This window comes from Prionailurus bengalensis, chromosome D4 (assembly GCF_016509475.1).
Source record: "Prionailurus bengalensis isolate Pbe53 chromosome D4, Fcat_Pben_1.1_paternal_pri, whole genome shotgun sequence".
NCBI lineage: Eukaryota > Metazoa > Chordata > Mammalia > Carnivora > Felidae > Prionailurus > Prionailurus bengalensis.
The window spans coordinates 57,612,063-57,636,232 of NC_057359.1; the positions used below are offsets into that span (position 1 = coordinate 57,612,063).

General features: G+C 48.5%; 2 protein-coding genes and 1 long non-coding RNA gene across 7 annotated transcripts; 2 read left to right on the top strand and 1 right to left on the bottom strand.

Moving 5' to 3' along the window:
- Positions 1-293: 293 nt before the first annotated feature.
- Positions 294-2,944, top strand: LOC122474703. Its single transcript, XR_006294987.1, has 3 exons — positions 294-750; positions 1,198-1,230; positions 2,688-2,944. It is a non-coding gene; the product is annotated as an uncharacterized LOC122474703 (long non-coding RNA).
- A 1,218-nt stretch (positions 2,945-4,162) lies between these two features.
- On the top strand, positions 4,163-21,158 carry NPR2 (natriuretic peptide receptor 2). Of its 4 annotated transcripts, none has more exons than XM_043566344.1 (22): positions 4,163-5,655; positions 6,480-6,685; positions 11,687-11,800; positions 12,102-12,237; positions 12,479-12,573; positions 12,800-12,932; positions 13,162-13,246; positions 13,714-13,843; positions 14,006-14,080; positions 14,278-14,355; positions 14,588-14,692; positions 14,790-14,861; positions 16,822-16,981; positions 17,136-17,291; positions 17,370-17,538; positions 17,703-17,849; positions 18,336-18,459; positions 18,649-18,717; positions 19,977-20,151; positions 20,223-20,321; positions 20,595-20,686; positions 20,818-21,158. In XM_043566344.1, exons 1-22 carry the CDS (start codon positions 4,989-4,991, stop codon positions 20,881-20,883), a joined length of 3,153 nt encoding a protein of 1,050 aa, XP_043422279.1. In that variant the 5' UTR covers positions 4,163-4,988; the 3' UTR covers positions 20,884-21,158. The 4 variants fall into 4 exon arrangements, with proteins under 4 accessions (XP_043422279.1, XP_043422281.1, XP_043422282.1 ...); XM_043566345.1 differs by having other exon boundaries at positions 4,164-5,655; positions 13,723-13,843; XM_043566346.1 differs by lacking the exon at positions 14,006-14,080.
- Positions 21,159-21,231: 73 nt separating this feature from the next.
- Positions 21,232-24,074, bottom strand: SPAG8 (sperm associated antigen 8). Of its 2 annotated transcripts, XM_043566351.1 has the most exons (7): positions 23,371-24,069; positions 22,580-23,273; positions 22,280-22,454; positions 22,038-22,083; positions 21,838-21,952; positions 21,657-21,719; positions 21,232-21,551 (listed from the first exon to the last, which is right to left on the bottom strand). In XM_043566351.1, exons 1-7 carry the CDS (start codon positions 23,406-23,408, stop codon positions 21,354-21,356), a joined length of 1,329 nt encoding a protein of 442 aa, XP_043422286.1. In that variant the 5' UTR covers positions 23,409-24,069; the 3' UTR covers positions 21,232-21,353. The 2 variants fall into 2 exon arrangements, with proteins under 2 accessions (XP_043422286.1, XP_043422285.1); XM_043566350.1 differs by having other exon boundaries at positions 21,232-21,719; positions 23,371-24,074.
- Positions 24,075-24,170: the final 96 nt, after the last annotated feature.

Sequence of the window (24,170 nt, forward strand, 5' to 3'; positions counted from 1 at the left end):
TCATCTTTCCTTTGCTTCTTTTTATGTGACGTATTTGTGGGTGAGGGAAAATAGGCCTCTTTTTCTCAGTGAAAGATTCTGTGAAAAAATCGTAGACTTAAAAAAAAATTTTTTTTACGTTTATTTATTTTTGAGAGACAGAGAGACACGGCACAAGTGGGGGAGGGGCAGAGAGAGAATGACACACAGAACCCAAAGCAGGCTCCAGGCTCTGAACTGTCAGCACAGAGCTGGACATGGGGCTTGAACTCACAAACCGGTGAGATCGTGACCTGAGCCAAAGTCTGATGCTTAACCAACTGAGCCACCCAGGCGCCCCCCCAAAAAAGTAGACTTTTAAATGGAGTGGAGAAGGAAATATAACCGAGAATATTCTATATGAGACTTTAGGCTAGCAGATACTCCCAAGGGATGGTAAGTAATTACCGGGGTTGGTAATAATGGTGAAGGGTGGTATTAGGAGCATAGAGAAGCAGTAAATGTACCTGGGAAACAGGCTAAGTGAGGAAGAACAATGGACACCACTGGTCATGCATACATGTGCTGGTCTAGGCTTTGATGGAGCAGACAAGTAAAAAAAAAAAAAGGTTCGCCTGGAACTTGAATCATACGCAGTTGCTTCTCCTGACGATTCTTCAACTTCTTTTTAGGAATCCATAGAACTACCCATGGACTGTCTTTTCACAAAACCAGTATTTCTGGCCCTCAGGGTATGGTCCAGTTCAACTTTCCAAATACATACATAGACAGGTAAGTTAGAAGCAGGGATCTGATCTGAAAATATTTTAAATTTAAAACCTTTTTAACTTATAGAAGAAAATGATGTGTGAACTCAAAGTATAAACCTTTGACCTTTTAAACAATAATAGCTCCTCTTTGAGGATATTGAATATTATGAGAAGGTAAACTGGAGTTTGACCTGTTTTCAGGATTCTGTCTCTCCCACTCGGCCTGAAAGAAATAATGCAGAATTTTTATAAACTCTTTCTTTGCTTCAATATGTTTCATTGTGTTTCTCTTTTTACACTGCTTCCTCCTTTCCCTTTACTGAAATGCTGCATATGAAATGTATCTTTTCTGCCTTATTTTATCTTGCTTTCCGTGGCTGTTCCCTGCCCTCTGTTGGCAGGTTCCTTTGGACCTGTCTGTCTTGTGTGCGAGAGAGAATCACATATAGTTAAAGTTCTTTTTTTGCAGGTCAGATCACTCAAGCAGAGAGAAGACTGGAAGGTGTGTGGGTTTTTTTGTTTTTTTGTTTTGCTTTTTGTTTTGCTGGAATCCTGTAGGTCTGGAGGCATGGTCTGGTGGGGGGCAAACCTGAGGGTTCAGAGTTAGCTGTGAAACCAGGTAAATTGTAAAACTGGTCAGTGCTGAACTGGAAGTCAGTTTGGAGCATCAGGCCCTGCCATGGAGTGGATTAGCATGAGCCTGGATCCCATGGGTGGTCCCAGAACCCAGCAAGGGTCTTGAGCCTGAGTGTGATTGGAGGTAGGACTTCTTTCCACTAAGGAACAGGGCAGCTTGGGAACCACAGCGGCTTATAGCAGCTAGCTGATTTGATGCTCAACAGTTTAGTTCTGGGTCAGAAATGAGGTGTTTGGGCTGGCCCTATCCTAGAAGAAATGATAAGTGGTGTCTGTGAAGTAGTAGGAGGCCATACCAACCCTACAGAGAGAAAGATGGACCCTACTGCGTGCTGCTCAGGCCAGGAGGGTCTTTAGATTTCTCAGGTTTTGTATGAATTACAGTGGGGTTACCAAATACAGCCCAAATCTTATTGTCCACATCAATGAGAGCAGTGATTGCTTGGATAATGGGAATATATAGATAACCAAAGTTCTCATTTACATAGTACTTTCAGCCTACCCTCAAAAAGAAAAAACAAACAAAACCTTTTACTGGATGTTAATACGAAACTACATTAAGTAATTAACTTTTATTTTCCTGCCCTTTCCCACTTTCTAGTATTAGTGGCCAGTTGGAAGGAGGAAGGAAAGGGCAAGATGATTGAAAGTTTAACCCCTAACATAACTTACAGTTGTCGTTAATATTCAGAATAATGACATATCATGTACTTGAACTTGTCTGGGAGTCTGGGCAACAGTGGTGTTGGTCATTACTGGGGTCTGTAGGTGTTCCAGAGAGACCTGTCTGGGTCTTTGGTGGCCATTACCCTATAAGCACAGCTTCATGTGCTAAGTTCATGAGTTAGCAGGGTATTTGTACAGAGCCCCATCTTTGAGAATATCTATACAGAGCCTTACTTGGATTCCAGTCTCTACTATTAAAAAGCCATTTAGGGTTGGGGGGGAGTGGTCTCCTTCTCTGGGACTTAGTTTTCTGTTGTTATTATTATTATTATTTTTTAGTAGGCTCTATAGCCAACATGGGGCTTGAACTCAGAACACCTAGATCAAGAGTCCTATGCTCTACTGACTGAGCTGGCCTTGGACGCCAGTTTCCAGTTATCTTTAAATGAGGGAATTGAACAATATATTTGTAAGATTCCTCATGTCCCTGAAATTCACAGATTCTGGCAGATATTGTGTCATTTTGGATTTGTTTCCCTTATTAAGCTGTGTGTAGTTGCTTACAACATATTATTTGGTTGACATGGTCTGAAGTTAGAACCATGTCTTTTCAGGTTATCCACTTTTGATTTTTTTATCCTTTGCTTTCTTGCTCAGATAGGACAAAATCCCTTTTTACTAGCCGTTGGGAGCTGGAATTGAAATTACCATCCCTCTGTGTTGAAGAAGTCCTAAGGCTGCTATTTCTATTGGACTTGGGGCAAGAGATGTTGTCCGGGGTCTTGCCTTTGACATGGATTCCAGCTACATGCTCCTCAAAGGTAAGGGCTGTATTATTCACCTTTTCTTGTATTCACCCTTACAGCTGTGCAAGTCAGCCAGTGTTCAATAAAGAAATATACCTAAGAATAAAATGGCATTGTCCTTAATTTCCCCCCGAAACCACTAGGTGTCGCCTTCATCTCAGAGAAAGTAGGCCCCTCCTCTCTCCCTGCACACCTACACCCCTCCCTCTACTCTAGGAGCGCTCAGCTTCTAGGCACGGTGATTTCTGGAGAAGAGGCTTGAAGGGGGAGAGAAACTGTGGCTTTCTGAAGGAGAATGGGTTTATATGTATCTCCTTTATGATAGTTTGAGAGAAACTCCCCAGGGTCCCATAGCAGTCCCCTCCCAGCAACCATGGTATCATCCCTCTTAAGCTATTCTCAGGATCAGATTGGCACGCCAGATACAGAGTATCTGGGGATAGCCTTCTAGGCTGGAGGCTTAGGAGCGGGGTGGAACCCAAGGGGGATACAATGGGCTCGCATTGCTGGGGGAATGTTCTGCTCAGTCAGTCCATGAGCTGTTATCAGGTGCAATCCTGGGCTGTGCAGGGAGACAGAAGAGAAGAGGCTGTTCCTGGGCTGGGTCCCTGGAGCAGATGGTGTGGTAGAGGCCCGGTGGGCTATGGTGAGCCTCTGAAGACATGGGAGGGCACAGAAGGGAGCATGGGGAAGGAAGAGGGAGGGTGGGGGGCTGAGTTCTAAGGAAGAAGGAGACCCATGGACTTGTAAGGACTCAGGAAAAACCAGGCATTGGAGCCCCTTGGTCCTGGAGGGACCAGTCTTCCAGGTGGCAGGCACCTCTTCCTGGTGAAGGAGGGAGAGGTTCCTGGCAATGGGAAGGGTGCTATGGTTTACTAGGTGGAGGACTAGTGAGGATACCAAATATTTGGGGATTCCTGACTGCTTCCTGGAGACTGGAGTGTTGGAGGGACTCAGGGGAGTTAAGAGAGGGGACCCTAAGAACAGCGGGATACGCAAGTGGGGAGAGGAGAAGTTCTGGGCTCTTGGCAATGTGCAAGATGGAGAGACAGTGGCGGGGTGGGTCAGGGGCTTGGGGGAGACAGGGCTGGGCCCATAAAGTGAGAAGACGACCAGGAACCTCACCGGCCTGAGAGCCCCTGGCGCGGAGCCCCCGAGTTGTCACTGGGTGGGTTTGAGACCTGGGATGTCCCTGGGCGCCAGGGTAGGGGGTGGGGGGAGACAGCAGGCGCCAGAGGGTGGGGCCTGAGGGGGAGGAGGAGGGGCCGCGGGGGAGGGGGCGGGGAAGGCGCGGGGCGGGGGCGGGGGCGGGCGGCCTGCCCGGGGAGTCACACTCGGCCGCCGCCGCCGGCGCAGCGAGCAGAGACGGGCCGGGCCGCGGCGACCTGACCTGGACAAGCGGCGCGCCCGGGGGCCCAGGCGGGGGGCGGGAGGAAGCGCCCGGCAGCGCCGGCCGCCCGGGCCCAGGAGGAGCGGAGCAGAGAGGAGCTGGGACACGGGCGGGGCCGCCGCAGCTCCGGATGGGACCAGCGCCCTGGGCCCGTTAGTCCAAGCAGGAGCTTCAGGAGAAGCCTTCACTGGGAGATTTACCCCTGCCTTTCCCTCTGCTCCAGCCCAGGCCTCGCTTCGCTCCCCGCCCGCCCATGGTCCCGGTCCTTCCGCGGCGCGGGCCCCCTCCCACCTTACCCCCTTGGTCCTCCTTTTCGCAGCTCTCAGCCCTCCTAGCCCCTTCAGCTGTGAGGTCCCCTCAGGCCTTTCCTTTGTACCAGCCTCCCCCCCACCCCCACCCCATCCCAGTCTCGGATCCCCTTTTCCTTCTCAGCTAAAGCTCAAGATTCATCAGGCTCCTTCGCCTCTCACTGTCCCCATCCCAGTCACAGGCCCCCTTGGTCCCTACCTTCTCCTGCCACCCTACTCAGCCCTCAGTCCTTGCCCCAGACCGGTGGACCCACTCCTTACCCAACCCCCGGGGCTTCCTCCCATCTCCTCTTCACCCGTCCCCACCACTTTCTGTGTCGCAGCCTGCCTAGCTTCACCTCACTTCTCTCCCTGGCCATCTTCCCCAGGTTCCAGGCTGGGTGGTGCTTGTGCCTCCTCCGTAGGCCAGAGTGGCACCAGGTTCTGGGGGTGGTGGGGCCGCTGCTTTCTCCCTATGGCACTGCCATCACTCCTGCTGTTGGTGGCAGCCCTGGCAGGTGGGGTGCGTCCTCCAGGGGCGCGGAACCTGACTCTGGCGGTGGTGCTGCCAGAACACAACCTGAGCTATGCCTGGGCCTGGCCACGGGTGGGTCCTGCTGTGGCACTAGCCGTGGAGGCGCTGGGCCGGGCACTGCCTGTGGACCTGAGGTTTGTCAGCTCGGAACTAGATGGCGCCTGCTCTGAGTACCTGGCACCGCTGCGCGCTGTGGACCTCAAGCTGTACCACGACCCTGATCTTCTGTTGGGTCCCGGTTGCGTGTACCCCGCTGCCTCTGTGGCCCGCTTTGCCTCACATTGGCGCCTTCCCCTGCTGACTGCGGGTGCTGTGGCCTCTGGTTTTGCAGCTAAGAATGAGCATTATCGTACTCTGGTGCGCACTGGCCCCTCTGCTCCCAAGCTGGGTGAGTTTGTAGTGACATTACACGGGCACTTCAATTGGACTGCCCGTGCTGCCTTGCTGTATCTGGATGCTCGCACAGATGACCGGCCTCACTACTTCACCATCGAGGGCGTCTTTGAGGCCCTGCAGGGCAGCAACCTCAGTGTGCAGCACCAGGTGTATGCCCGTGAGCCAGGGGGCCCTGAGCAGGCCACCCACTTCATCCGGGCCAACGGGCGCAGTGAGTGTGGCCCAGGCTATCTTAGGGTCAGGGGAGGAGGGTTGCTGTATCCCTGCAGCTCAGCACTGGGAAACTGTGGATGGAGGTGGGCACTGAGATGTATGTGGTGGTTGGGGTCAAGAAGCACATGTGGAGAGAGCACCTGTGAGAAGGCTAAGCCATTGTATTAGGGGAGCTTGTGGACAGCATAGGCAGATATAAACAAGGAATAAGATAGCATGAGAGGTGGAGCCTGTGTCAGAGAAGAAGGTGGGATTGGGGGGAAACTGACTTTCGGGAGCAATACGAGTGCCCTAGAGTACGGGATGTGGTTGATGGCCACTCCAGAATGAGTGTCATCTGTGAGCAGAAACTTCTCAGACGGGGCACCAAGACAGGGCAGAAAAATAGTAAGGACTCCATAAATGGGCTTTTGGACTCAGCGCATTTGTTGGGGAAAGACAGAGTAAAACTGCCACTGACAGTAATTTTGAGCAGTCAGTGCCTTTGAGCCTAGGGAGAGGCAGGGCCGAATGGGGCAGTGAGGAGGGCTGGGTGGGGCGCAGCAGTCAGAGCTCTGGGAAGAGGAGGGGCTTAAAGGCTGATAGCTCCCTTCCTCTGGGGTCTGGAGTCAGACTCTGACCTCTGCCAGATGGTCCATAAAGCCCCAAGGTACTTATGACATAGACTCCAAGGGGGAGGGATGGGGAGCATATGTTGGGTGGTTGATAGGTTAGGGCACTTTCTTCCTTGCTGAAGATGGAAATGCAGATGGTTCAGAGAGGGGGCTGCCTGGGGACTGGGGACTTTCTCAGAATGCTCCTCTGTTTTATACTCGTTCCCAGTTGTGTATATCTGTGGCCCTCTGGAGATGCTGCATGAGATCCTGCTCCAGGCCCAGAGGGAGAACCTGACCAATGGGGATTATGTCTTCTTTTACCTGGACGTCTTTGGGGAGAGTCTTCGTGCAGGCCCCACACGCTCTACAGGCCGGCCCTGGCAGGACAATCGCACCCGGGAACAGGCCCAGGCCCTCAGAGAGGCCTTTCAGGTATCATTTGCGCCAAAAGTGGAGGAGGGGGAAAGGAAACTTCTTTGGAGATTCTCTGTCATAAGACCCACAGAAACCCCAGAAACAGGGCAGGAATTATGAGCTACAAGAGTGAAATTAACAGAGGCTTTTTGAGTCTCCTATCATTCTTCCTTACTTCCCCACTTTTGTGACTCTTTTCTCATTACTAAGGCTACCTCCCAAGATCCTGGAACATTCTCTTAAGTCCCACTAGTAGACTTTACTGTGAGGGGGAAAAGTTCAGGAAAAGACCTGGTCCTGGGCTCTGGGAGGACTTCCATCTTTTCTGGATAGGCGAGGTATGATTGAGGCACAGTTAGATACAAATACGAGAAAGAATATGATTATGTGTCCTGGAACAGACACTAAGAACTTGGGGTTCAGATGAGGGAGAGTCAATGTGAGCTGGGTTTAGGGAAGCTTTTTTATAAAGATGAGAATCTTTTGTGACTTGAAAGATAGATGCCATAGTCCTAGTCTCAGCAGGAGAGAGGATCTAGGCAGTCTGAGCAAAGAGATAAAAGATAGAAATGGGCATGTTTGGGAAACCAAGAAGATACTGACCTGACAAGAAAGAAGGGTTGGCTTGAAGCAGATGTAGGAAATAATGTTGCAAAGATATAGTCAGATTAAGGAGAGCTCTGAAGCTAAAATTAAGGTGCTTGGACTTGGATGTGGGGTCCTTGATATTTTTTTGTGAAGAGAAATATAAAGACAGAATTCTGGTTGGATAAGAAGAGGAGGAGGTTAGAGGCAGTGAGACCACCTGTATTCAGGTCAAATGGAGTGAGGTGATATAGGCTTCAAGGACAGTGGCAGTAGTAGGAATGGAAAGAAATGAATTTAGGAAACAACTTGCAGGGGAAATTGACATGACTGTTCATTTCACTCTTCTGCTCAAAACTTTCAATGACTAAATTCCTACAGAATAAAGTCCTGACTCCTTATCATGACATTTCAGACCTTCTACAGTCTGTGTTCAGCCCAGGTTTTCAGTCTTGCCTCCTAGTGCCCCTCATGCCCAGTACTCCAGCCAACCAGACCTCTCTCAGTTCCCCAACCCCTGGGCCTCCCTGCCCCCTTGTCGTTGTGCTCTTTGCTCTATTTTTCTAGAATGTTCTTTCTTCCCTCATGCTAAATCTCTGCCCCTGCAAATCACACCCATGAATTGTTCCCTGACTCTTCCACCAATTTTTTCACTATCTCTCCTTTTTCTGAAAAAGGATTTTAAGTGGCATGTAGGGTAACTTTAAAGACTTTTCAACCCTGGGATTCTCTGAATCTAAAATTCAGTAGATCTTTACAAGGGCTGGACTTGGGTGGTCATCTTCTCTAATGAGTAAAATTTTGTGTGACTGTAATTATATATTTAGTGGTATCTGTGAATGACATGTCTTGTATGAGTCTGTGACTGTCACACTTGAACCTGGGCAGTGGCAGGACAGGTTTTGTTTATGCTGTCACTTTTGCTTAAAACAACCTTCTCACCTTTGTCTGTCTGGATAATGTGTGTGTATTCTTTAAGGCTCAGATCAGTTATTTTTCCTTTGAGGAAACAATCCTTGAATCCCCAGGTTGGACTGAATTTCCTATTCTTGTGCTTAACTCCATCTCCTGTAGAGCTTAACCACATTATCAGTCAATGTTTGAGTCATTTGAATATTGGCTCATTCTGTTAGTGTCTGTTGAGCACCTATTATGTCCCAATCACTGTGCGAGGTACTGGTATGCAGTGGAGAACATAACAGATGTAGCCCCTGCCTGGAGCTTACATTTAGTAGGAGAGACAGACATTAAATAAGCAAATAAATACAAACATAGGACAACTTGCGGTGCGTGTTACTAAAAACCCCGTAAAAAATAAAACCAGGAAAAAAAAAAGCGCTTCTCATGAGAAGGGAATGGCAAGGGAATTGTACTCTAGCTAGTGTGGTCAAGGAAGATCTCTGTGGCTCTCCTGGGTGGGAGGACTCCATAGCTTTATGGGCTGTATTCTTTTTTGTGGAAGGAATATCTCTCTTTCTTGTCTGAGAATTCCTACCAGTCAAGGGGCCCCAGCACTTAGCTTAGGGGGAAATGAGATCTAGTGAGCTAACAATTAGGTAAATTAATTCTCAGTTCTCCCACTTACTGCAGGCATTATTCAGAAAAACAAAGAGGGACTTTGCTATGACATAAAAGAAGGGGAAATAGGCAGTCAAGAATATGCTGAGGGGGAAATCAAGGCTTTGGGTGGGATGAGGGTAAGGAAGTAATGAAGTGTTTTCTAGAAAAACCACTCATGTTGTTCCAGTGCTGAAGCAGGGCAAGGGGCGAGGGAAGTGGGCAGTCAGCTCCAGTCAAGGATGAAAGAGCAGAGAGCCCTTAACCAGAGATACCTGGTCTACTGGGGGAGAGGCTCAGAAATTAAGTATATTGATATGATTTTTCTTGCCCATTGAGCTATAGCTACTGGCGGGCAAGGATCATGCTCATCTTTGTATTCCATATGCCTAGCACATACTTGTTAAAGTGAATTACCGGGTGTGTTGGGGAGAAGCGGGGACACGACTAAGAATTCGTCTGCAGAGGAGTAGAGCCGGCAGGTACTATAAACCAAGATGATCAGCCAGGACAGAGAATACGTAGACACAATGGAGCTAAATAAGCAAATGACCAGGCTCTATGGTCCCAGGCTGTGCATTTGAGGACTCCAGGGTCAAACCTAGACAGAAGTCTCAACCCAGGTGACCAGCATGAGATTGCATTACAGAGGGGACACCAGCAGCTAGAATGGAAGTCAGGGCTGGACCGAGGGCCGCGTAAGACAGAATCTCTTCTGGAGACAATTTTTTGTCTGTTTAAGCCACTGCTGACAGCGCCTCCTGATGTGGCTGAGGGGGCCTCAAACGTAGGCCTCAAGGCACACGCCAGTGCCTAGGTGTACATCTGGCTTCACTCACAGCTAAACCTGTTTTTGGCAGCCTTTGCTTGTTTTTTTTTCCTCACCTGGAGTCCGCTGAAAAAAGGGACACCATTATCTACCTCCCTTTACCTGCTTCTCTCTAGCCCTTGAGCAAGCATAGAAATTCTTTGGACATTCTTCTTCTTTCTTGCTCTTTTTTTTAGTAGCTAGTAACCACAGCAAAACAGTCTAGCATAGCAGTTTTCAAAATGTGGTCTTGGAACCCTGGGGGGTCACTGAAATCCTCTTAGAAGGACCATGAGGTCAAAACTATTTAAGAAATAATACTAAGATGTTTATTTGCGTCCTCACTCTTACTCCTCCACGATTGCACAGTGGAGTTTTCCAGAGGCTACATGACACGTGCTGCTGTTATCACTCTGGCAGCTGTCGAAGGGGTAGTTGAATATTCTTGTGTTTTAAAAGTTTGTCAGTTTTAATTTCTAAAACATAAATATTGATAGATGTAATCCAAACAATCAAAAGCTCTTTGTGGTCCTCAGTAATTTTTAGTGGTATAAAGAGGTCATGAGATCAAAAAGTTTGAGAACTGCTAGTCTAGCAAACAGATAAACCTAGAGAATTATGATGTGTTTAAAAAGTGTTAAAAACCTGTTATCAGCCTTTGTATTGAAATATAATTTGTGTTAAGCATGATCTTTTGGGGCTCTTTTCCTGATTTTTTTTTTACATCGTTTGTCAACAATATCCTACCCTTCTATTTTTCTTTTATTCTTGAAACAGGTGTTACTGAACAAACCCTCCCAACTCCACCTCAGCCCCCTTCTTTTAAATTTTGCCCGAGGGTGGGAGAGTATTACAAGTATGTGATCAAGGATCCAAATGCCCCAGTAAGAATAATTACATTATGAAGCAAACTCTAGTCTAATGTAATGAATACATATTAGAAACTGAATTTATTATTTCCTACCTAGAATGAATTTATATGTAATAAATCATATGTGATTTATCTAGTATCTCTATGTCCACATGTACTTTCAGTGATAGGAATTAACAGAACTGGTAGAAGTCCGTAGATGTTATGTTCACAAAGTCACATTTCATAAAATACATTGATCTGAAGTCTTTCCCTGAGGTTGCGATGCCAATTTCCCATCTAAGACAAAGGCTAGTCTCAGTGATTGGGTAGGCCTGAGGTGTAGGCAGAGGCCAGTGTGTCCATCAGCTAAGGAAGGGAGAATGTGTAAGGTCGGTGGGAGTCACATGGGCACCCCAGTGAGAGACAGAGATGTGCTAACTTAAGGCCAGTGAGATGTGGGTGTGGCTGAGATCACATATGTCATTTGCTCGTCTGTGAAATGTGTGTGGGCATATGACTACATGTTTTCTCTGTGACACATGTCTACTACTTAGTGACATATAGGACCATGCCACTATGCAGGACAGTGTTGCTGATGGTAGGTGTTCCACACGTTAAATGAATGGGTCCACAACTTTTCACAGATGGAATCATTGTCTCCAAGTATTTCCCCCAGTTGTCATAGAACCTGAAATCTCTTTTATTTACTAGAATGGAGGCACCGTTCCAAGTGACCCAAATGAAAATATAAACACTTTTTTTTTTTGAAAATATAAACATTTAACTGATAACATTAACAGTGATTAAGACCTCAGAGAGGAGCTGTTTTATTAGTGTTGTCCTTGATAGTGAATAGGAAGGGACAGAGTGAGCAGCTGTGAGTGCTGTGGCAGCCTGGCAGGGAGGCTTGGCTGGTGGAGACGCTTGGGGATGGAGTTGATTTCATCTATTTCCTAGTTGCCACCTTCCCAGAACCATGCACCTTTCATGGAGGAGTGCCACTCACTTTTTCCCAGATGTATTGAACATATTCCATACATATATCACACACACAGGGGCACACACAACACAGAGTTTAGTATCCTCTCAGCCTTCAGACTCACCCGTGTATATTTCATATCATGTGTATTTCACCAAGTTTCCCTATCCTGCTTCCTCTCTTTCCCAATGCCTATCTTGAATCCTTTTCACTCTCCCCCATGTGCTGTTGGTACAGACAGTATTGGTGATCACATACCGAGAACCCCCAAATCCTGAGTATCAGGAATTCCAGAATCGTCTGCTGATAAGAGCCCGGGAAGATTTTGGTGTGGAGCTAGCCCCCTCCCTGGTAAGTAGATCTCTCTTTCCTGAGAGTCAGGCCAGGCTTTGAGGAAAGGCTCTTCTCCCTAACTCAGCATTAAGCCTTGGCCGTGGAGCCAGCCATACATGGGAACTGTCTGCTTTTATACAGGATTTTTCTTTTTGCCCTTTTGTCAAGTGAGGTAGGGCTGGCACTTTAGGAATGAGAGGAAGGAAGGAAGCAAACCAGAAGAGAGAAGAGGTAGAGGGAGACCCCAGAGATGGGAAAGGGGGCTGGGGAGGGGCCTGGCAGTTCATTTGGAGAGTACTGCTAAAGTTACCACCCCTAGATGAACCTCATTGCTGGCTGCTTCTATGATGGGATCCTGCTATATGCTGAAGTCCTGAACGAGACAATACAGGAAGGAGGCACCCGGGAAGATGGACTTCGAATAGTGGAGAAGATGCAGGGCCGAAGATACCACGGTAATGAAGAAGGCCAGGAGGAGACCAGAGGGCTGCTCTCAGGCCTGGGAGTGGAGTAGGCAGAAGAAAACACAAGATACGAGGGGCAGGAGGAAGTTAGTGGGAGGTCAGAGAACGTGGTAGAGGTGGGCGTGTATTAAGAACAGGGGCAGGGAGGGACTCTAAGGAATTAGAGGAATCAGGGCATAGGAGAGGGGCATAGAATAGATCTCAAAGTAAGGGCTACTCTTTTCTATCTTAGGTGTAACTGGACTGGTTGTTATGGACAAGAACAATGACCGAGAGACTGATTTTGTCCTGTGGGCTATGGGAGATCTGGATTCTGGGGACTTCCAGGTGATGGGGGAAGAAGCAGGGAGGAGAATGTGGGCCCTGAATATCCAGCTTTCAGAGGTTCAGTGGGGCAGAACCAAAGTTGGTAGAGGCAGGGACTTACTTTCTCTGCTGGAGCTGCATGCTGGGTAGGTGGGAAGTTGGGAGAGAAAAGCAGCCAAATAGCTGGGGTCTGGGAGAGAGGCTGGTGGGAGCAGGCCTGTGGGCCCAGTTTTCTCCTTCCTCACAGCCTGCAGCTCACTACTCAGGAGCCGAGAAGCAGATTTGGTGGACAGGACGGCCTATCCCCTGGGTGAAGGGGGCCCCCCCCTTGGACAATCCCCCCTGTGCCTTTGACTTGGACGACCCATCCTGTGATAAAAGTGGGTGTGTGCAGGGGTTGGGAGTAATTCTTCCTCCCCTCTCTCCCATTCTTTCACCTCCCCTCCCTAACTCCCCATCCTTAGCTCTGTTTTCCTTGACTTGTATACTGTATACCCCTTCCTCACTTCTTTCCCTCCAGAAATCTGTCTGCTTCTCACACCCTGAGCACCACCCCCGCCCCGTCCTCAGCTCCACATAGTCTTTCTCAGGGTCCCCTCTCTCCTTCAGCTCCGCTTTCAACTCTGGCGATTGTGGCACTGGGCACAGGAATCACCTTCATCATGTTTGGTGTCTCCAGCTTCCTCATTTTCCGGTGAGTTCTGGCCTTCCCACCGACCTGCTCCCTCCCTCCCACTGCCCAGGCTTTCTGGGGGTTAGTGGGTATCTTTCGTTTGATGGCTACCTCTTAGGCCTAACGTCTTCCTCTCTAGCCTTTCTCGTTAAGCTGTCTTTTAGCCTAGGTGTTGCTTTCCCACTTTTGGTTCTAGACTGGGTGTCCTAACTAGGGATTTTGAGTGGGGTTTTATAAGGGCAAAGGTGAATTTTCCGTGAATGCTACCATATTAAGAAAGAACTTTTACCTTCAGCCTCTGTGTTTTCAAGTGAGCATAGGGCATGTATCCCCTATGTAGAGAATGCATCCTTCTGTCTCAGTCCTGCAGCGAGTCCCGCCTCAGGTATAAAAGTTGTAGCATCGGGAGCTTCAGGGAAGCCGCTGAAACCCCACTGTTGGCTTACGGGGTGGCAGGATTGGGCTTGCCAGTCAACTGAGATGTGCAGTCCTTACAGAAAGCTGATGCTGGAGAAGGAGCTGGCTAGCATGTTGTGGCGCATTCGCTGGGAAGAACTGCAATTTGGCAATTCAGAACGATATCATAAAGGTGCAGGCAGTCGCCTCACACTGTCGCTGGTGAGCCCTTGTCTCAGCTGTCCCTCTGCTTCCCTCTGAGTTCCTGTCCTTTCGTACCCTGGACCTTTCCCAGCACATTGGCCTGTAATGATAGCCCCTGCACTGCCACCATCATCTAATGTTCCTTTCATCCTTCCGCCTCCATGTTGCCCTTGGCCCCAGCGGGGATCCAGTTACGGCTCGCTCATGACAGCCCATGGGAAATACCAGATCTTTGCCAACACCGGTCACTTCAAGGTGAACAGTCATCCGCTTGTTCTGGTCCCCACCATTTCATCCTGTCTCATCCCCATCTATCACCTCTTCCCACAAATCTCTGCCCCTCATAACCTTCCTTCCTGTGTCCAGCTGAGCTCCTGGATGTCCACAGTTCTCCAGTATTTCCCAGCACCCAGGAACTAATTTCCCTTTTCCTCTTTCACTCCTGCCATCAGGGAAATGTTGTTGCCATCAAACACGTGAATAAGAAGCGCATTGAGCTGACCCGGCAGGTTCTGTTTGAACTCAAACATGTATGTAATGGTGTGTGGGTTCAGGGTTCAGGGTAAAAAGGGATGGAGAAGAGGAAAGGGGGAAGAAGAGAGGGGAATAGTAAAATTGGCTAGGAGGTCAAGGGGTTTATTTATAAGTGATTTTAAGTTGCAGGTACAATTAAGAGAAAGGCTCTCTCATGCAGTGGTAGATTTCTGTATCTCTTTGAATTCTCTCCCCCGCCCCCTCACCTTTTGTTGTTATTGTTGTTAGATGAGAGATGTTCAGTTCAACCATCTCACTCGCTTCATTGGTGCCTGCATTGACCCTCCCAACATTTGCATTGTCACCGAGTATTGTCCTCGTGGGAGTTTACAGGTAAGGGAAAGGTGGAGATTCTAGGGGCAGGGGAGAAAGGACTGTGATAGCTAGTGCTACTAGGATAGTCACATAATCTGTTCCATGTCACTACCAGGATATTCTGGAAAATGACAGCATCAACTTGGACTGGATGTTTCGTTATTCGCTCATTAATGACCTTGTTAAGGTGAGTCTTCCCCACTCTTCCTTAAGAGTTCATCTGCTTTAAAATGCCTTTGTTTCTTGATCTTTGCTTTCAGCTTCTCCTTCCTAGTCCTCTAAAAGTCCCGTTTTCTCCAGTTCCCCTTATACCTCTGGTTGGGCAATAATGGGTAAATAAAGGGTCTGGAGTTTTTAATTGGGGGAGATGTATTGGCCACAATGAGTCCTGTACTTGTAAAGAAGTTTCGTGTTCCTGCCCTAAATATCTCTAATCTCTTGCCATCATCTTTTTTTGTTTGCTTGTTTTTAAACCTCCACGAGCTTATATTAAGATTTCTTAGGAAAAAAATGAATGAGGTCATCAAACATAGAATCATGTATTCTCTGACCAATATTTGGCATATCTGCTCTTTTGTTCAGAAAAACTGAAATTTTTTTTTCAACGTTTATTTTTTTATTTTTGGGACAGAGAGAGACAGAGCATGAACGGGGGAGGGGCAGAGAGAGAGGGAGACACAGAATCGGAAACAGGCTCCAGGCTCTGAGCCATCAGCCCAGAGCCTGACGTGGGGCTCGAACTCCCGGACCGCGAGATCGTGACCTGGCTGAAGTCAGACGCTTAACCGACTGCGCCACCCAGGCGCCCCCAGAAAAACTGAAATTTTATAAAGAACGTTTACTAGTAAAACTAAGAGAAACCAAAGAAAATTATCCTAAACCTGTAGTATCTTCCCATATATTAGGTTTTAGCTATTTTCAAGTGACCCAGAGGCCCGTGGGTTTAGAGAGGTATGAATTTGAATCTTGCATGGGTCGGACAGGTGTTTAGAGCAAGTGCTGCAGCCAGTGAGTTAGCCCAGTGGGTCACTTGTACCTGAAGCTGGCTTTGGCTTTTCTGTTTAATTCTCATGAGGTTATTTAGAATTTTTGTGTGTGTGTGAAAGTTTGCCATTAAATGAGATAAAATATTAGGTAAAGTTGATGTGTTGGCTGTGACATTAAATATAAGAAAAATATGACTTTTCAGAGAACAATAATTTGATGGAAAAGTGATTTAGAACAAAGCCAGAAGCCTGATTAATCCTTTCTGTATTCACAAATTTGGTGACTCCCAAAGGTTTTGTTGATATCAAAAGGAATAAAAAGGAGGAGTTCACAGAGACTGGAATTATGAATTGTTTATGTCCAGAGCTAAATATTTAGACACAGTTGTTTTGGTTAGCATATAGAACAGTGCATCCTTTTTCTGTTCCACCTGAACTGACGTGGGTGGGCTCCTAGGGTTTCATTTTGGGAAGCATCACTCTGCCTTCTTAGGACCTGCCTAATGGTCCCTCATATGCAAAGGTTTTCTCCTGTCTGGACCCACGGGGCCAGAAATGTCTGGTTTCTGTGTTGGCTTGGCAGCTGTCTCCTACTTTTGTCCATTTTCCAGGGTTTTACTAATTTACTATTTTCTCCACTTTCTCTCTGGCCCTTACTTTCCTCCTCCATCCTGACTTGCCTGCCTACACATGGTTATATGTTAAAGTTGACAACTGGTTAGTCTTGGTACATCTGGGTACTCTGGATAGCTGAGTCTCTAGCCTTCCTAGGTTTTCCTAGTGGTGGCCGTACATTTGAGGCCATCGTGGGTGTCAGTCACATCAGTCTTAGAGTTCACCCTCCTAGTTCTGTTCACTACTCAGAAGACTGACTGCTCTTTCTAGGGTAAATAACTGATAGCTCCCCTTGTCCTTCCCCTTAAACATTTCTTCTGTCCCTGGTGCCTAGGTGCCAATATACTGTTTATGGTACCAGGAAGGGAGAACTGTCCTAGTCAGCCTGCTTCTTTGGGTAGAAACTGCAAAGGATGCTTTCCAAAAGTAGCTTATGGTTTTTATGGTCCCAAGATCTTCAGACAGCTAGCTAATGCCCATCTCATAGAGAGGGGGTATCCTAAGCCATATATGATCCAAACCCATGACTTGATCTGTATCCTGCAGGGCATGGCCTTTCTCCATAACAGCATTATTGCATCCCACGGGAGTCTCAAGTCCTCCAACTGTGTGGTGGATAGTCGTTTTGTGCTCAAAATCACAGACTATGGCCTGGCCAGCTTCCGATCAACTGCTGAACCTGATGACAGCCACGCCCTCTATGCCAGTGAGGCCTTCCCCCACAACTCACTTTTATATAGCTCCTCTAGCCTTGATCATTTCCACCTAGGGAGGGTGGGAGAGGGAGATGGAATGACAGGAACATGGGGAGTATTATGGGCTCTTTTTGAGGACCTGGCCAGCCTGTTCCTTCTTTTTAGAGAAGCTGTGGACTGCCCCAGAACTGCTTGGTGGGAACCCGTTGCCAACCACAGGCATGCAGAAGGCTGATGTCTATAGCTTTGGGATCATCTTACAGGAGATAGCACTTCGCAGTGGTCCTTTCTACTTGGAGGGCCTGGACCTCAGCCCCAAAGGTGAGAGGCAATCTACTACCCACAGACTGCTCTACCTGGGGGACCCTGTTCTTCATCCAAACCCTTTATCACCCTCAGAGATTGTCCAGAAGGTCCGAAATGGTCAACGGCCATATTTCCGGCCGAGCATTGACCGGACCCAACTGAATGAAGAGTTGGTTTTGCTGATGGAGCGATGTTGGGCCCAAGAACCAGCTGAGCGGCCAGACTTTGGACAAATTAAGGGGTTCATTCGCCGCTTTAACAAGTGAGAGGGCACTTAGGGGGCAAGGGCTCCCCAGGGATAGAAGCCTCATCAGTCTTGGTGGATGAGGTGTGTGGGGCTGGTGGGGCCAAGAAGGTGGGTTGGGTAGGAAGTCCTGGGAGTCTTGAGAATCTGGGAGCAGGTACCATATTCTGGCCTCCCCCCAGGGAGGGCGGCACGAGCATACTGGACAACCTGCTGTTGCGCATGGAGCAGTATGCCAATAACCTGGAGAAGCTGGTGGAGGAGCGCACACAGGCCTATCTGGAGGAGAAACGCAAGGCTGAGGCTCTGCTCTACCAAATTCTACCCCAGTGAGAATTTGTCACCCTTCCCCAACCTTCCTTTGATATTCTACTCTGTTGAGTTCTGCCTGATCAAGCTCCTGAGAACTCACTTCCCAACTCTTAGAATGCTGCTTTGTTATATCTTGACACAGTGAGCCTTTCTGGCTTTACACAGTGTGTTTTCATTTTGTCTTCAAATGAGCTTTGCTGCCTTCTCTCTGATTCCTATCCCTTCTTCTTAGGACACTGCTCTACCATGCCTTTGCACCGGCAAGTGTATGTAGAACAATCCCAACTTGAGACACTTAGTGCCCATCCCTGGGGTCCCCTTCCAACCCCCACCACTTAAATGCTTTACTTGAGCTAGTCTGTAATGTCTTCCCAGCCACCTTCCTCCTCTTCTACCAGGCTTAGCTTTCATAACTCCTCTTCTGCTCAACCATATACCCCTTTTCTCTCCCCCTCTCATCCTCTTTCTCTCAGTTTGGCTCATACTGCACCCTTGCTTCCTAGTTCAGTGGCAGAGCAGTTAAAACGGGGAGAGACTGTACAGGCTGAGGCCTTTGACAGTGTTACCATCTACTTCAGTGACATTGTTGGCTTCACAGCTTTGTCAGCAGAGAGCACCCCCATGCAGGTGAGAGCCATGGGTGAGAAGTAGGGGGTGGGATAGGGATCTGGGGAACTTCACTGGGGCATAGGAATCCTTGATAATAGGGGAGATTCCTTTGTTCTGGAGTTCCCATATTTTGTTCTAGCTTATGGGTTAAGAATTCTTAGAAAGTTAGGCACAGGTCTCAGGGGCTCTACTTTCCCATCCTGTTAGGTGGTGACACTTCTTAATGACCTGTATACCTGCTTTGATGCCATAATTGACAACTTTGACGTCTACAAGGTGAGAGCCAGGGCTACCCTCCTACTGAGACCCCTTTAAAACCCAGTCTCCCCAAACCCGACATACCTACCTGCTCCATTGGCAGTTTGCCCTCCTGGGTCTCCAGCACCCTAGTACTGGGTGCCCTTTGTAGACAGACGAGGCTCTGGCACTCTAACTGTACATCCTAGTCTAATTTCTTGTGAATCCTCAAGCTGCCCTAATCGGAACCATCACAGGATCTAGAGCCTATCTGCCACTTTTTGCCTAGGGGTATAAATATTGTCTGTCGTCTTTTCTCTTCCCTCCATTCTCTCTAGACATGGACGAATCATATGGGATGTAGGTACAGAATGACTTATGGGGCTGAGGAACAAGCTACCTTGTAAAAAATTTTGTCGAAGTCATGAGTTGGCACGGCGTGGGCTTTATTTACTGTGCCTGGCAGTAAAAATCATCAGGATTTAGGTGTTGACTTTGTGACTGTGTGGCCTTGGGCAAGTAACTGTAAAGCTCCTTGAGCCTCAGGTATTTTACCTAGAAGATGGGAATAATAGATTTATTGTGGAAATGTCTAACATTACACCAACAGTACGTATGTGTTCCTGTCCCTTTATTTGGACTTACTCTACCACGTCTGTTATTACTGTGACAATAAACCCTTTACTCAGATTGACCAATTATTCATACTTTACCCCCATTTGCTTCATTTTTTAAAAATATATCTATCAACCTAATTACTTTTTGAACCATTTGAGAGTAAGTTGCAGGCATAGTGCCCCTTTATCCCTAAACAGTTCAGTGTCTAGTTCCTAAAAACAGGACATTCTTTTGTATAGCTTCAGTACAATTGACACAGCCAAGCGTCTGCTTTCTTATCTTGGACAGTTCAGGCTGTCTGAGGCCTATTTCACTGGGCCTGCCTGACCTCACCGGCCTCTGTGCTCTTCAGGTTAGGCCTGTTTCCTTGCTTCCCACCTCCTGACAGCAGAGCCTATTTGTTCACATCTTGTTGCAGACAGGGTATCCATTCCCTCAGCAAACGCTTACTGAGTGTTCACCAGGTACAGGGGTGGTTGTGGGAGGATTTAAAGACGCCCTGAAACTCTGCCCGCACCCCACCCCTGATTCTCAGCACCACAGCACTCATTTTCCAGTCGATGCTCTGGCCTCCCAGGCTGCTGGGACGGCTCATAGTGGTGTCCAGCTTGTCTCTTTCTGCTCTTACCCATTCCCACTGATACACATAGAGGTGACCTTTTAAACCCCATCTCAATCAGGTAGAAACGATTGGAGATGCCTACATGGTGGTGTCTGGTCTCCCAGGCCGAAATGGTCAACGTCATGCCCCAGAAATTGCTCGTATGGCTCTAGCACTACTGGATGCAGTTTCTTCCTTCCGCATCCGCCACCGACCCCATGACCAGCTGAGGCTACGCATAGGGGTCCACACGGGTAAGGCTGACTCTCACTCTGTCCCTCGTATCTGCTTTTCCCAGGCTCTCCCAACCTGTTTCTTCTCACAGGGCCCGTCTGTGCTGGGGTTGTTGGCCTGAAGATGCCCCGCTATTGTCTCTTTGGAGACACGGTGAACACTGCCTCCCGAATGGAGTCTAATGGTCAAGGTAAAACAGCAGCCCTCCACCCCAGCCTCAGCCTCAATTTGTGGTGCCCTTTTCTTCTTTTCAGAGTTCTTCCAAATCTCTCAGTCTGAGAGACCACAGTTCCTGACCGCCCCATTCTTGGACATATTTTGGTTCTAGTGCATGTGCCCCGGGAAGACTGAGAGCCTCCTGAGGGGTGGTGGTTTGGTAAAGCTCTCTCCAGTACTGCCAACTCTTCTATTGTCTTTTCTTTGATTCATTTTTCCACCATCCCGGCACCCCATCCCACCCCAGCCCTGAAGATCCATGTCTCCTCTACCACCAAGGATGCCCTGGATGAGCTAGGATGCTTCCAGCTAGAGCTTCGGGGGGATGTGGAGATGAAGGTGATGGCAGGCCATGGGGGAGGGGTCATGGAAAGGGAGGATGAAAACAATTATGGGGATCATGGGGAAAAGACAGAGATAAAAAGAATAACATAGAAGAATCTGAATTATCTTCACTCCCCCACTTCCAGGGAAAAGGAAAGATGCGAACTTACTGGCTCCTAGGAGAGCGGAAAGGCCCTGCTGGGCTCCTGTAAACCCTACTTCTTCCTAAGTGAGACAATCTCCTGCTGCTGGTACCTGGGTGGGCAGCAGTCACCATCTCTCTATACACCGGAAATGGACACTGTCATGTAAGATGGAAACCAACGTGCACAAAAACCCTACTTTGTAAGGAAGTCGTTGCCCTTTGCAGCTCAGCCTTGTACATATACCTGCCTCCCTCTGGCCTGGTTCCCTTCTTCCCTACCTTCTGTAAATATCTGTATCTAAACCAGAATATTTTGGCCAAATATAAAACAACAAAAAATGTCATGGTGTCAGAGTCTGGGTTAGGGGCAAATCCAAGGAACATGGTTACTCACAGAATCACTGAATTAGCAGTCTCAGGATGAGAGAGAACCCTTTATGCGAAGCCTCTTCACCAAGTACAGACAGAATTCACTTCCTTTCCACCTCTCCAGTACAGACAGAAATCGATTCCATAGTCCATATCCCTCTTCCCTCCTCAACCCTTAGATAGTAGTTCCACCCATTCCACCTCCCTGTCCTCCTCCCTGACAGACAAAGGAAGATATTTCTCCCAGTTGGTGGAATAATTCTCAGGTTCATAGGGCAAAGGCTGCCCCAGAGACAGAGGCACTGGTGTTGAGAAGCTGCAGTTCTTCCGGAATGGCGTGTCCAGAGTCTTGATGCTACTGACACCCTGGAGGAAGGCCAGAATGAGGACAGATCCCGCTCTGCACCAAGCCAGAACAGAACAGCCTCTTCCCCCTCCTTGTTTTCCCCGACTCCTGACACCCTCACACACCGGTAGCTGTGGTGCCCTCTGTATCCAGAAGGTTTCAGGTTGCTCCCGACGGTAGTCGTGAGGCTGGAAGGGAAAGATACTGAAAAACTCTTGGTTTGAAGCTCCCTCTCTTAACCTCTGCTGCTCTCTCCCACAGCCCATTAGAGCCCAGCCGTACAAGCGGGGTGGGATAAGTTCTCACCTTGGTTGGGGCAGGAGGCCCGGCTTGCACCAGCTCCTTTCGGTAGTCATGGTGTGTCACAGACTCGACCTCAAACTGCTTCCTTGTGGTTTCCTGCTCTGCCTGCACCTCTTTACTGTATAGTCCTGGGGGCGTCAAAGCCATTCTTCCCTGATTTTTGTCTTCCCCGCCTCCCCTTTACCCTTCGCCCAGCCTCTCACCAGATCTGGTGGCGCAGGAGCATCTCCAGCATGGCTTCACGCTTTCCTGTAGGAGGGCAGGGAGTGGAGAGAGTGGGAGAGTCTGGTTAACAAGCAGGCCCAAAGAAACAAATGTGAGAAAAGAAGGAAAATCATGGGGTTTTACCCTTGTACCCATTAAACAATCCATAGTCCCACTAGAAATTCCTTCCTCTCTTTTATCTCTGATTGCTCATTCTGGCCCATTCTCTCATGCTTCACACCTCGAGTTGGCTGATAGCAGTTTCGTGGGGGCTGGTACGAGTCTTTCTGAGTGGTGCTGAAGGACATGGGTGACTGTAGCTGCAGGGTCAGCAGTCCCTGGTGTCCATGTCGGAAGAAGAAACTCTCAGAGCCATCCTGCATGCTTGGGACTTGATCCAGGTGGTTGGTGGCTCTCTGTGGGCCCCAAGTTGAGTGACCAGGATGTCCTTTATGGCACCCACCCTCATCATAAACTACTGCCTCCCCCAGGAAATTGGGGACAGTCTTCAGGAAAAGGGAGCAGGTCAAAACCTTAATACCTCCTCCTCCCAGTTGTAGAGAAGGCTGTGGCCCCGTGGCAATGTTTCATTGGGAACCTTACACTTCCCTTCAACCTCAGGGGTCTTCCAATGCCCTCGGGCACCAGGTTCTGAGACTTGCAAAAATTTCCAGGGTTGTTTCCGCGGTTCCCAGTGGCAGTAGTGATTCCAGGAGGCATAATTAGGGACCAGATCTGCTTGGGGGGTTCTGAAACTTGGAAGATTGTAGGGGCTGGGCTCACGGTCATGGCCACAGCCTGGACTAGGCCCAGCATCAGCAGCAGGACCAGGGCCAGAATCAGGACCAGTGTCTTGACCAGAGCCATGGCAGGGACCAGAACTGGAGCCAAGAATAGGGCCAGGACTAGAGCTAAGGTCTTTTGCAGTACAGGGATCCTGAGCAATATGGGAAACATAGATAGGCTCAATGCCAAGTTTCCCATGGCCAATGCTGTGGGTAAAGCTGGCTCCAGTGCAGGGATCCCCCAGAAGACTGTCAGAGGAGTGGTTCATGAGAAGGTTCGGCTCAGAGTGGCACGCTGGGGTCTTCGCAGATAACACAGTCGCTTTGTCGGTGGAGGAGGCCGCAGCTGCTGTAGTTGCGGCTGCCAGGGCCGTTATAGGATGGCCATCCGAAGAAAATGGTTCTGAAGTGGACCCTAGTCCTTCAGTGCCAGGCTGTACATCTAAAGATCTGAAAGAAAGCGAATGCGACAAAGTTGTCAAAAGCGGTGTAAGTCCGCTGACCTTTCTTGTCCCCTTACACCAGCCGCCAAAGCTGCCGCTCTCACCGACATCTCGATCCCTTGGTAGACTGCGCGGTCTCCATCTTCAGTCTCCAGCTACCGGGTTGCCATAGAGACGGCAAATAATTCCAGGAGACTGCGCAGGACTAGAGTTGGGCGGAAGTGCTGGGTGGGGGTGGAGACAAATTCTCTGCGGGGCGGAAGTCTTAAACCTGGGGAAGTCTAGGAAGTTTGCTTTCCGTTCAGACTCCGTTCCGCCTCAGCCCAGCTCTTAAGGTTCCGCTAGTCTAGGGTTCTGCCTTCTACACTTAAGCATGATTCTTTCTGAGGCTTTCTAAGGTGGTTTTTTGTGTTGGAGACAAGCACAGGGCTTTAGTATCAGACAGTGTACTTGTGTAGGGGCAACAGTAACTTACCAGCAGTTCATTCTAAAAAATGGGGTGGGGCAGGGAGTCTTTTAAAAGTTTAAGGTTTAAAATACATCAAACAACTAAAAAGCAAAATGGTGAGACATGGGGATCAGAGTGGCAGCTTTTTTTTTTTTTTTTTTTTTTTTGGTGTGATTACTTCTCCTTCAGTAAAAGACCCTCACGTTAACCATCCTCCTCCCAGACCACCCTAGAACTTGTCTTGGCATCTGAATAAGGGCCAGGATTGAGTGTCTCACCCCTGGGTTTCAGTTTCTCCCTACTCATATAGGCTTATTTCTATTGCTGTTTTTCTAGAAGCTTGACCCAGGTGGACCATTTGTCATGAGGACTCACAAATCTATAGGCAAATGCTTCTTTCACTACAGGATGGACCTCCTTAATGTCTCTCACTCAGACCATAGTCAAGACCATAAT